Source organism: Pteronotus mesoamericanus, unplaced genomic scaffold, assembly GCF_021234165.1.
Source record: "Pteronotus mesoamericanus isolate MK-2021 breed Mesoamerican mustached bat unplaced genomic scaffold, CSHL_Meso_final contig_78, whole genome shotgun sequence".
Taxonomy (NCBI): domain Eukaryota; kingdom Metazoa; phylum Chordata; class Mammalia; order Chiroptera; family Mormoopidae; genus Pteronotus; species Pteronotus mesoamericanus.
The window spans coordinates 1594661-1607228 of NW_026555258.1; the positions used below are offsets into that span (position 1 = coordinate 1594661).

General features: G+C 69.6%; 1 protein-coding gene across 1 annotated transcript in view; it reads left to right on the forward strand.

Annotated features, from left to right (window-relative positions):
• The window catches only part of COL5A1 (collagen type V alpha 1 chain), a 112810-nt gene that overhangs the window by 35292 nt on the left and 64950 nt on the right, over positions 1-12568 (forward strand). The window contains exons 5-9 of the mRNA XM_054584787.1: positions 6306-6437; positions 7379-7516; positions 8027-8269; positions 9347-9514; positions 9650-9706. Of these exons, the coding sequence (XP_054440762.1) occupies positions 6306-6437; positions 7379-7516; positions 8027-8269; positions 9347-9514; positions 9650-9706 (738 nt within the window). The remainder of the gene's footprint in view (positions 1-6305; positions 6438-7378; positions 7517-8026; positions 8270-9346; positions 9515-9649; positions 9707-12568) is intronic.

A 12568-nucleotide genomic window follows, 5' to 3' on the forward strand; every position in this document is an offset into this window, starting at 1 on the left:
GGCGGCCGCTCCATTCCCGTAGCCCTGGAGGTGCCCTGGCCTGCGGGGTCTGTGGAGACCCGGAGCCTTCTAGGAAGGGCCGGCACAAGCGGTCTGCAGGGACAGTAGCCTTCCCTGTGTGACCAGTGACCTCATCGTCCCCCGGCCTGGACTCCTGCCCGGTGCAGGTGGCGGGCAGCCTGCTGGCTGCAGGCCCGGGACCAGCTGGGCATCGGGAGGGTGTGGCTGCTCAGCAGAGGCAGGTGGGAGCGGGTGACGCGGGGACATGGCGTGGTCTCCTGTTGATGTTCGTGCCAAGGGGCTCTTCTCGAGCTGTGCCCCAGGGGGCCGGGGTGGGTGGCAAGCTCGGAGGACGTGCCTGTGCTGGCTTGCACGGCACAGGGCACTCGCGATCCGTGTGGCGGGTGTCTCGCACGCGGGGGCCTGGCGAGGAGGGGCCCAGAGACCCCCCCAAGGGGCACCAGGCCAGCGGGGCCTGTTTCCTCACCCGGGAAGCGGGGCCGCTGGCTTGTGGCGAGCGCGGCAGGCGGCGTCGCCTCACCGAGCCCTGCGCTGCGGTCCGCGGCTGCCGGCCTGAGCCTGGATCGCGTCCCCGGCCCCCGGGGGCGGGCCCACAGGTCACCGGGCCACACCGTGGGAGAGGAGTTGGTGGTTATTAGAGCTGTAATGACGGCAGCGAATACCGTTACTGTCACTGGTACCTCTGCTTCGCAGATGGGGGGCTCGGGGAGGTCGCGGACTCAGGCGGGCTGGGGCAGCCGGGCTTCAGCCTCCCCCGCACGGCGCCCTCTCACGGCTGCGGTCGTGAGTGTGGGGGTGGGACGAGACCCCTCCGAGGAGGGGCAGTCCCGGCCCGTGGGGTTGGACCGTCCCGGAAGCCCTCTGGTGGCCTCAGGAGAGAGTCTCTGAGACGGGGAGGGGGTGCCCCCTCAAGCGTGTGTCCCGGGGCTGGAGGGCGGCCCAGCCGAGAGCCAGGCAGCGCGTTCCTTGGCGGCCGCTGCGGCTCCTGCTCAGAGTCTCACTCTGAGAACATGGAAAATCCGGCTCAGACTCACGCCCCTGCCCATGCCGGCCGGATTTCATGTAGGAGCTCTTGGCGCTGGGCCGGCCGGGCGCCTGGATCCTCTGCATGCCGAGACGCCCGGCCCGGCTGCCGCCGCCGGCTCAGGACTCCGGGGCCCCAGGTGGGGCGGGGTGATGGGCCGTGAGGACCCCCTGGCAGCTGTGGGTTTGTAGAAAGACCCTGAGTTGGGCCTGACTGTCGCAGATGCCATGTGACGGCCTTGGCCGGCAGGTCGAAGCTCGGGCCGGCCTCCTGGCTGAGGCCACGTTCTGGAACTAAGGAGGTGGCGTTCAGTCAGGACAAACGTGAATTTCTCCCCCGGTTCGCACCAGGCAGTTGTGCGAAAGCAGGACAGGCAGCAGGGGGGAGCGTTTCCAACGGAGCAGACGCAGGGGCTCGGGGGTCAGGCCCAGCAGAGGCCATGGGTGTGGCCGGGGTCGCGGCACCGTGTTCGGAACCGACGACAGACCATCGAGGGCCTGGACTGTATCCAGGGGAGGCTGAGCTGCAGGCCCGAGTCTGGGCCGGGAGGCAGGCGGTCGGCGCCTGAGGCTGGAGAGCCTCGTCCAGGGCACAGGGCGAGGCGGTGGCGGAGCGGACACGCTGCAGGAGCATCCGCAGAGGCGAATGTGCAGCGCCCGCCTCCTCCGCCAGCGCCCAGCTCCGAGGGCCCCCCTCCAGGGCGCGCTCCTCGACCGCCCCAGGCAGCCAGTCCCTCCGTCACTTGGGCCGCCGCCCGAGGAAGCGCTGGGAGGGTGAGGCTGGGGTCCCAAACGCCGAGTCATCCTCTGTCCGAGCGACGCGCCGTCGAGGGGCTGCACGCGCTGGCGGGGGGAGCAGGGGAGCGGGGGAGCGGACCGCCTGCGCGGAGTGCCTTCGCGGGGGGGGGGGGGGGGGCGGGGGGCGGAGGTCGAGGGCTGTGGGCGGTGATGGCGGCCGTGGCGGAGGCGGGGCGACAGCGGTGGGCGTGGCGGGGACTGCGTGGGCATGGTGATGGCGGGGCCGATGGCGACGGCTCTGTGTTGGTGATGCTGATGAAGGCGACGTTGGTGGCAGCGGAGGGGGTGCCGACGGCGGCAGCTGCCGCCTACCTGGGCCTTGCTGTGCTCACGGCCCACGGAGCGTCCTGCACGGACCTCGGCCCCGCCCTCCGCGCGCCCCTGTGAGGCGGACCCCGTCACCCGCTTTCACGCGTGAACACGTGGGGCCCGGAGAGACCGGGTGACGCGCTGAAGGCACCGCAGCGGGCGGGCGCGGGAGCCGCCGGGCGCCCAAGCGCCTTGTGTCCGTGCCTCGCCTCTGTCTGCAGCTGGGCAGAGGGTCCGCGTTCCTTCCTCTGGGGAGCTTGTTGCCACGTGTGTGTCCCCCTGGGCCTGCTCTCTGCACGTGCAGGGGAGGAGGGGGCGGCGTCACGCGTGTGCTGCCTGGCAACGAGGCCGGGCCTGTGTGTCGTGTCTGTGCGGGGCAGCCATCCACACATCCGGGGCCACGCGGCCGGCAGGGCGGGGACTGAGACCTCTGCTCTTTATAGGGTCCGGGGCTCTGGAGGACGTGGGCCTGGCCCCAGGCGCAGGCTCTGCCGCCCTGTCCTCCCATCCGGGGACGAAGCGCCCCTCTCAGTTTGCTCAGCTGACCCATCCGTCACCGCAGCCAGCTTCAGGGAGCAGTGAGGCTGGGACCCGACCATCCCCCGCCCTGTCCCTGTGCCCTGGCCCCTCCCCCGCCCCGGGGAGCCTCCGGTGCGGCCCTGCACAGCCCGCACCCGCAGGGGCATGAGTAGCCAGGAGCCTGGACGCCCTGGAGCAGCAGCTGCGGGCGGCGTAGGTGAGGACCGGGGCGCAGGGGCCGGGGTGAGGAGCGGGGGCAGCAGGACGTGGTCTCAGCCCATGAAGGTATTTCTTTAATGCCCACTCGGTAGCGTGAGACTCCCTCCCCGCCTCCGCGGGGTCTCCAGACGACCAGGGCCTGCTCCTGCTGCAGCCTCTGCTTTTCCACCGTGCGACTCACGGGCTGGAAACGTCCCAGCCAGGTTTTCAGTGTGCGCGGTTTGGGCCGCAAGAGCGTGAGCGCGGGAGCGGGGCGGCCTTGGCCGTGTGACATTGTCCCGCAGGATGGCAGGAGGTGGCTCACGGAAGGGACCCCGGCATTCCCCCCCCTGCCGCCGTGCGCCGGTCACGTCCGTCCGAAGCCGCCTGGCCCTCGGGGGCGCTTTGCCAGGTGGATGGGGTTGGCCCGTGCCCACGTGCCCCCGGGCACTGCCGCCCTGTGAGCGGAGGCGGGCCGCGCACACCCCCCACCGCAGCCCCACTGCTGTGTGGCTCCCCCTCATTACATGGCCCAGGAAACCGTGGCTCGGCGCTTCGGGGGCTGCGCCTAAGTTTCCCTTGGTTGGGATGGACACCCAGGTGTGCTGGCCTCCGGAGCCCCCGCGCTCCCCGCTGCCTCCTCCCGCTCCCCACTCCGCCCCATGGGTGGCACACAGACTCGCGGGGGCTGCCTTTACTGTGCGGACTGGTGGACAGAGCTGCTGACGGGGGGCACATGGGTGCTTTCCCGCTGCTTTCGCTCCGCGGACAGCACGCGCGCTCACCGGCCATTCCTCCTGCAGCCTCTGTGGGAAGCGTTTGTTTTCTCAGATGACGCGCGTTTTCCTTTACGAGGGTGAAGTACTCCGGCGAAAATTAGGCCATAAAATCGCAGGGAGAGCCAGGCCCGTGGCGTGGGGCCGGCGGCGGCGTGGGGCTGCATCCCCAGGCGCTCGGGTTCCGCTGAGGGGAGGGACGCGGGGTTGAATGGCTTGGGACGGGGTGCACAGGCCTGGCTCTGGGCAAACCGCACGCCTTCTGGCCCCCCCAGCCCGTGGGGTCGCAAAACTCTCCAACGAGGGCTCTGCAGTTTCTTCTGCTCCGAGCAGAAGTGCAGGCTGGATAAAACCTCATTAGCGGAAAAGGCCGAACTGACTCAGCAGAAAGCTCCCGTCTCAGCAAAGGCCAAGGACAACGTATGTCCTGCTGCATTGCGGCCGCCGGTGGCCTCCCGGCCTCCAGGTGTCCGCAGCAGGAAGCTGGACTGCCGGTGGGAGAAGCTTCTAGGGCCTCAGCAGAGCCCACTGACCGGGTAGGGGCAGAAATAGGGTGAAAAAGGAGAAAACAGGTGGTTGTTAAAGCGAGGGATGGTGTGAGCAGAGGCGCCTGCTTCTCTGGGCAGGTGACCGGGGCCACCCCAGGGGGGCCACCCCAGGGAGGCCGCGTGGGGCCGCCGGGCCTGGGTCGGCGTCAGAGCGCAGCTGAGTGACGAACGGCCTTGGCCGGGCATCCGAGGTGGGAGCGGGTGCGGCCTGCGCGCCGAGGCCAGGTGGGCTGGGGCTAACGCTGCGCCGCCAGGGGCTGCTGGGCGCCGCCGCGGTGCCGTGCGTGGGGCCTGGGAGCCCAAGGCTGTTGAATGCACAGCGCACAGTGCTTGACCTCGAAGGGAGCCAGGCAGCGCTGGGGTGGGAACAGGGGACTTGGGAGCCCCCACGCTGTGGCCCTTCCATGCCTCTGTGGCACCGGGGAGAGGGAACAGGCTCCAGCTCCGTCCCGTGGAGGCCGCACGGACACATGGGGCATGTCCGTGTGGCGCGGGGAAGGGGGTGAGGGGTCATCCCGTCCAGCCCGCACGCGGGCGGGGGCGTGAAACGGCGAGGCTGCACGGGGCAGTGCGCCCTGGAGGCCGGCCTGCCGGGGCTGCGGTGGCTGGGTTGTGCCCGCAGCCCCAGGACCGGCCGGGCTGCTGCTGTGGGCGGGGACCCGGCCCCAGGCCCCAGGGTCAGCCCAGCGCCCTGAGGCCAGGAGCCCAGGCTGGTGGAGGCGGAGCTGCCCCTTCGCTTCGTCCTGCGGGTGCCCAAGGATGGGGTCGCCCGCATCCATTCAGGTGTGGGTCACCCAGAGCAGGGAGCCGTGCGGCAGCCCTGTGCGGTACGCACATACACCGCCACGCCCACACACACATGGACTCATGCACGCTGGCACACACACGCACAAGGCACATACACACATGCTCATGCATGTTGGCGCCTGGGACCGGGGACACTGAGGTGTGCGGAGCTCATCCAGGCCCCTGGCCAGGCGCCGGCGCTCACAGTGACCCCTGACGGTCCCCGACGGCCCCCCAGCCTCCTCTTCCTCCCTGTAACTGCGCTGGGAGAACACATGTTCACACATGAAACTGCCAGTTGAGAGGAGCAAATATTTTATTTGAAGCGGATGGAATTGGGACTGGAAGTCACGTCCCTTCGTGAAAACGCATGGTTGTGATCCTGTCACCTGTTCTCTCCTGCTGAGGCTTCAGCCGCGAGCCAGGGGCTGCTGGCGTCCGGAGGGAGACAGGGACTTGCCGGGTGGGGCCCTGGCCGAGGGCCAGGCGGGGAACCGCGGCGGGTGCTGAGCTGTGACGCCCCGTCTGCCGGCGTGGGGGCCGGGGGCCCGGGCCCGGCAGCAGCGGGAGGCTCCGTCTGCACCGCCTCTGTCCCCGGCGGGGAGGAGACCGGCGGCAGGGTGGCCTGGGCTGCGGGGCCTGCAGGGGTGAGGCGGGTGGAAGGGGCCCCGCCGTGCGTGGCCGGAGGCAGAGCCCCGGGGGCTGACCTCCGGAGGAAGCCGGGTCGGCAGAGCCGTCGGCGTGGGGACGGGTCTGCCTGCGGAGACGGGCGCTCCGGGCTCCTCCTCCGGGGGCGTCAAACCCGGGGCGGGGGGCACGCATGCGGAGCCATGGCGCGCGGGTCAGGGGTTCACGGGCCTGTCTGGACTCGGGGGCTGTCACCCGCTTCTGCCGCGGAGTCACTCCCACGCACCCCGTCTCTGGGCCGGGTTCCCCGCAGAGCCTCTGGGGAGCAGGGGAAGGCGGCAGGTCCCCTCCCCGGGGCTGCGCACTCCGCTGGCGCCTTGTGCCAGACACCCCAGGGGACCCGCGCTTTGTGACCCTGGGTGGCAGGCGCATCCGCTCCTCCCCGCGCCTCCCTCTGCCTTCCTGGCACCAGGTCGATGGAGGGGCGGCGGACGGATGGCGGACGGATGGCGGGTGGGGAGGGGGTGGCTGGGTGGCTGGGTGGGCAGAACAGTCGCACGTCGGTGGTTTCGGGGGGCAGCAGCTCCGGAGGGGAAGGCTGGCTGAGGACAGGCCTCTCCCTCAGACGCCAGGCTGGTCTGCCGGGTCCCCTCGTGGGTCCCTGTGTGCCTCTTGTTCAAGGGCGTTTGTCCTTTTCCAGGGTGACATCCAGCAGCTGCTGTTCGTCTCGGACCCCCGGGCGGCGTACGATTACTGCGAGCACTACAGTCCTGACTGCGACACAGCCGTCCCCGACACCCCGCAGTCCCAGGACCCCCACCCAGACGAATACGTGAGTCGGCCTGGCTGGGTCCGCGGGGCCTGGGGCGGGAGGGCACAGAAGCCGTGACACCTCCGTGTTAAATACTCCCCCGGGCGGGAAGAGGGGCCGAGCCACTGAGGACGTTGGTCAAGGACCCTCTCCTCTAAGCTCAGACGATTTCTAGATGAGATGGCGAGGTGCCTCTGTCCCCTGTCGCAGGCCTTCCGAGCAGAGCGGCTGCCGGGCCCCAGGGGCTGAGTCGGGGGTGGAGCTGCCCGTGCCTGCCAAGTAGGGGGGCTGCCCACTCGGAACGGAGGGGCCCCTGGCCCCCGGCATAGCCGCCTGAGGAGCAGCCCCGTCCCTTGCACAGCAGGAGCATGTCCTAGGCTTCGCCCCCTCGCCGCAACCTGCCGTGGCCTGGGGCTGGCCGTTCCCGCCCTCGTGCCCTTGAAGGCCAGCGGTGCCTGGGTTCATGTTGTTTGCAGTCCACGCTCTCAGGTGGCGTCCAGACCTCTCCCGCTCTGTCCGGCCTCCCTTCCTGCCCGGGGACCGGGGGGCTGGGCCTCGCCTCGCTCCCAGGGCTTCCGGCGCCCTGCCCCGCACATCTTACCCTCCCGAGATGAGCTACCCCTCCGAGTCCCTGACGCAAGTGTCCCCAGGACCAGGGCTGCCCTTCTGTCGCCGTGAAGTCCCTCCCCACCGAGTGACGGGATGTTGCCAGCGGGGCCCAGCGTTTGGCCGGCTCTTGGGTTCTGAAGGGTCAGAAGTTCTAGGCCTCTTTTAGGATTCAGCTTTCTCTGAGGGGGACCAGGGACCCCTTTTCTTCCCTGGGATGTCTTATGGGGCAGGCTCAGCTTCCTGCTTGGGTGGGCTGGGAGCGGCTTTCTGGCCCACAGAGTCCGGCGCGCGCAGGTGAGAGCAGGCAGGCCTGCGGCGGGCCCCCCATCCTCACGCGCCTGCTTCCCTGCCAGTACCCAGATGGAGAGGGGGAAGGCGAGACTTACTACTACGAGTACCCCTACTACGAGGACCCCGACAGCCCGGGCAAGGAGCCCACCCCCACCGGGAAGCCGGCGGGAGCCGCTAAGGAGACCACAGATACTCCCGAGGTCCGGGCGGGCGCGCAGGCGGATGGGGGGGACCGGGGGGGGGGCGTGTGTGAAAATGGGGGGCACTGGGAGGCAGTACAGGCTCGGCAGGGAAGCGAGGGGCCAGAGGTGATTTGTCCTTCCGGGGGGGGGGGGCTGCGTTGGGAGGGGGCTGTCCATGGCGGCTTGTGACCTCAAGGCATGCAGAAGTGAAGGGCCACTGTCCCCGCCCCAGAGGGTGGCTGGGGGACTGGCTTCTCCTGCTGTCTGCCTGGGATGTTCTCTTTTTTAAGAAAGCTTTTGAGATACAGTTTGCCCTTTTCAAGTGCTTAACACGTCGAGTTTCAGTCCATTCCCAGCGCCCTCCTGGGCTGGGCCGCCCCCTCCTGGGGGCCAGGGGCAGCCCCTGCACCCAGAATCCGCAGGGTCCCGGTTGGCGGAGAGGGCCCTGTTTCACGGCAGAGGTGGCCCAAGGCCCAGGTCGCTGGCCGGCAGCCTCCCCAGCCCCGCCTCTCTCTGCCTGGCTCTCAGGAGCTGACCCCGCCCCCCACGGCGGCTGCTCCCGTGCCCGATGCCCATGAGGGGGCTGGGAAGGAGGAGGACCCCGGCATCGGGGACTACGACTATGTGCCCATCGAGGACTACTACACGCCGCCCCCTTACGAGGACATCAGCTACGCCGAGGGCGTCGAGGACCCCGACCAGCCCCCCAGCCATGGCGCCGGGGTGGAGGTCCCCACCAGCACCACCGTCGGCGCCTCCAATGCCTCCAACGTAATTGCTTTCCCTCGGAGCTGGCTGGGCCGGGGCGGGACCACGGGGCCGGGACCACCAGGCCAGGGCCAGGACCCCGGGCGCTCCCCCTTTCCCCGCCTCTCTCACTGGGGACGCCGAGCAGGCATGGAACCTCCAACTCGCTGAGGGGATCTCAGTGGATCGGCAAAGCAGGCAGAGTGAGCCCAGGCGTCCGGTTCGGGTGGAGGCAGATGCGGGCAGGTGCCCGCATCCGTGTCCCTGTGTACGGCCTGGGTGGGGTCCGGCCGGGGGGGCATGAGCTGGGGACCTGGATGGGACGCAAGGTGGGCCCTTCTGGGTACGTCGCGGGCCTTCCTGTCAGGCAGGCCTGGCGTGAACTCCCCACCAGGGACCGTGACTCCCATGCTATCTTTTTCGGCGTGGCACTGATGTGCCCACTCCCTGGGCTTGTTACCCAGTTTTCAGATTAGGAAGGAATTCAGCACAACACGTGACACCTAATGAAAGCTTAAAAATGGCAGAATTCTCGGCCTCACTGGTGTGGCTCAGTGGATTGAGTGCCGGCCTGCGAACCAAAGGGTTGCTGGTTCGATTCCCAGTCAGGGCATAGGTCTGGGTTGCAGGCCAGGTCCCCAGTAGGGGGCGCACGAGAGGCAACCACACATGGATGTTTCTCTTCCTCCCTTTCCCACTCTCTGAAAGTAAATAAATAAAATCTTTTTAAAAAATAGCCAAATTCTTGGCAGCCACAGAGTGGACACTCTGGGCTCTGATGAGTCCAGACCCCTCTGCCAGTGGGTGTGGCATGAAGGGCACATTATTGGGGCCCATGGCAGAGCCCCAATGGCACTGACGTCCCCAGGCACAGCCCTAGTCAGCCATGGGGTCTTGGCGGGGGGCGGGGTTGAGAGCCTCCTCCTGGTGACAATGAGAACGTGTGAACAGACCACCGGGGACCCCAGGAGCTCACTCTCCCAACAAGTTAGGTTCCAGGCTCCTGGGAGGCCACCGTCCCTGGAGCCCCAAGGCTGTGGGCCCTGGAGCTGGCCTGGTGTCCCCTGTCCGCTGGGTGACCCTGTGCCCCTCTCCCCTCAGCCGGCTCTGCCCCCCGGGGAAGGGAAGGATGACCTGGAGGGGGATTTCACTGAAGAAACCGTCAAGAACCTGGACGAGAGCTACTACGACTCCTACTACGACCCCACGGTGTCCCCGTCGGAGATCGGGCCAGGCATGCCAGCCAACCAGGACACCATCTTCGAGGGGGTGAGGGGCTGGGGGGGTTGCGGGGGGCGGTGCGGGGGCGGTGGGCTGCCCGGCTCCGTAAGCAGAGTCGCGGGCACACGGCCACCCGGCCTCCCCTGTCCTCTCATTCTCTCTCCGCCCGTTTCTCACCCCCAGATTGAAGGACCTCGGGGCGAGAAGGGTCAAAAGGGAGAACCTGCCATCATTGAACCTGTAAGGATGCTCTCTCACCCTCTCTCGGAGATGGGCGGAGATGGGGGGCGGGGTCACAGCGTGGGGGGCGTGGCCAGGCCTGTGGGGCCCCGGGGACGCCACACCCGGGTACTGCTAGGACTCGGGCAGGGAACGTTCCAGGCATTGGAGGGGGTGGCTGCGTGGGCTTCGAGCTGTCGGGCCGCTGAGCCCCGTCCCCTCCTGTCCTGTGCGTTTCACGGCCCTGAGAGGGAGGCAGGGCCCCCCTGGAGGGTGGCAGAGGGCTGGGGCTTGGGCCGGGCCGCGTGTGCAGCAGATCTGGGGGGCGGGGGCGGTCTGCTACGGGCCCTGCCCCCGCGGCCCGCTGTGCCCCCGGAAGCTGCTCATGGAACCCGCGGGGGGAACCTCATAACCTGCAGTGTGCCGGAACCCTGGTTGAGTCAAGCTCAGCCATGCTGGGTAGCGGGATCCCAGCGCCCCCGCGTGTGGAGCCGCGGGGGGTCCGGAGGCCCCTCGGGGGCTGGTGGGTGTCAGCGGGGGCCACCTCGGCGCCGGGGCGTCCTCCGACCTCAGGGAGCTGGGCCTGGCTGCGGGCAGCGGGATGCGCCCTGCGGCCCGAGAGCTGCCCAGGCCGGCCCCCCCACCCCCCGCCCCGTGGCGAGGCGCCTGTGACCGTCTGCGGGGGCGAGCCCGGGTGCTGCAGGTGCAGGGAGTGGGAGGTGGGCCCGGAAGGGATGGCGGGGGCTGGTGGCCGAGGTCCACCTCGCCACGTCCTCCCGGCGCCGTAGGGAGTAGGCCGGGCCAGCCGCCAGCCGGGCGGGAGGCTGGGGCTGGGCTGTGACCTGCCGCCAGGACCCGGTCCCTGGGGGCCGCGCTCCCAGGGCCGTGCCTGTGGGCTCGGGACGGAGGGACCTGGTGGCCTCCACCCTCCTGGGAGCTGCGGGTTCTTTCGGAACCTTGACTGATGGCACGTGGCAAACCGCGTCCCCCCAGAGAGGCCCGGAGCCCCGTGGCCAGGGCAGCCGGGACGCGTCCCATCTTGGGGTGGCACTGCCAGCAGGTCGCGTTCCCTCGCTTGGCCCGTTGCCAGCCAGGGACGCCCCCGGGGGGCAAAGGCCCTCTTGTGTGGCTCTGTGCCCCTCCCCCGACCCCAGGCCTGTCTGGGGACGGGGCCCACTCATCCCACGGGGCTGTGGGCACAGGACACACATCCCTTCCCTGGGCTGGGTCGCCTTCTTTCCCCTGCTTTCCGCGGGTCCCAGAAAGACAGAGCTTGTCTGGGGGGGTGCGCAGAGGTGCCCTGGGGGCGCCAAGGCCAGGGGGCCCCTGGCTCAGCCAGGTGAAAGGTCCTGACACTGGGGGGTCGACAGCCCAGCCGGGGGACCATCACAGAGCAGCGGGGTGCCGGGAACGCCCGTGGCTCCTGCGAGCTGAGCTGGCCTTACCTCACCGGGGCGAAGGGCCTGGACGTGACGTCTCCCCAGGCGGCCTTGGCCCCTAGGCGGACCTGCTGGTGCCTTGGGGTGTCTCGCGGGGCGCCCCCGGTGCTTCAGTGAGCGGGGTGTCTGGCCCGGGGCGGCAGTGGGAGGCCTGGGAGGTGCCCGGCTGCGGAGTCCGGGTCTGGTTCCCTCTCTCTGGGCGGCAGGGCTGGCTCCCCCGCCTGGGTAAGCTTCCTGTTTGCTCGTAGACCCTGTAAGGACAGCCCTGCGCCCCTGCTCCTGGGTGGGGCGGGGCGGGGTGGGGGCCGGCTCCCCCTCGCGGTGGGGGTGGGCCAAGCAGGCAGGGCGTCCACCACGGAGAACAGCTCTGCAGGAAGCCGGTTCCGCCCTCGGGGTGGGGGGCCTGGGCCATCCGGATGCGGGCGGTGGGGGGGGCTCCCTCCCACGGGCCCGAGTCCTCTGCCACCCAGCCCCCAGCCCGGCTGGTGTACCCATGGGCCCTTGGCCGTGTCCCCGGAGGGGCCGTGTAAACAGTTGGAGTTTCTCAACCTGGAGCATCGCCAGGTGTCCTCAAAGCCTCAGCTGCCGTAAACAGATGGCCGGGCCCCGGGAGAGGCTGACGTGGCCTCGCTGCCGGCCGTGCAGGCCTCCTGGCCTGTGGAGGCTGGGGTGGCCGTCGCCTGTCCCCCCACCTGCCCCACCGCCCTCCCTCCGGGGGGCTGTGAGTCACTGGGGATGGAGCCCTCGGAAGCAGCTCCTTCTCCCCATCGTTCAGGGACCTGGCTGGCCATTCGCGCCCAGATCCGGTACCTTCTCTGATTTGTCAGCAACATCCGAGGCTCCTCTCAAGGACAGGAGTCCCCCTGGCCCAGAGCACTGGGGGTGACCAGCACCAGGGCGCCTGGCCGCCCCGGAGCCGCGGGGGCCAAGACGCCCCCGCTCGGGGGCCCCTCTCCCCCGGGAACGCCCATCGGAGGCACACGGATCTCTGCGTCTGCCTCCCCTGTGCTTGCAGACACGGCGGCTTTTCTGTACGTGCTGCTTCGCGCGTGGATGGAGCCCCATGAGGAGTTCTGAGCGGCAGGCTGGGGCCCTTTGTCAGGGTTGGGCTCCCCGTGGAGCCTGAATGCGTCTCCACCCCGGTGGCCCTGTGGGTGCATCCCTGGCTGGCCTCGCTTGGGAGAGGGCAGGCACCTTCTGCTGGTTTCCAGTGTCCCTCCTGTGAGACCACCGCCCGGTAGAGCCCCGGCGCCTCGAGAGGAGCGGCCAGCACGCTGGGGAGCCAGCTGCAGCCCCCAGGCCCTGCAGGCCAGTGTCCCCTCTCGTAGTCCCCGCTCAGGCCCCGAGCCTTCGCAGCTGCCCGCGCCCCAGGAGGAAAGGGGCGCACGGGCTCGTGGAGCTGTTTGCACGGGCCCTGCGTGCGTCTCGTGTGCAAATATTTCTC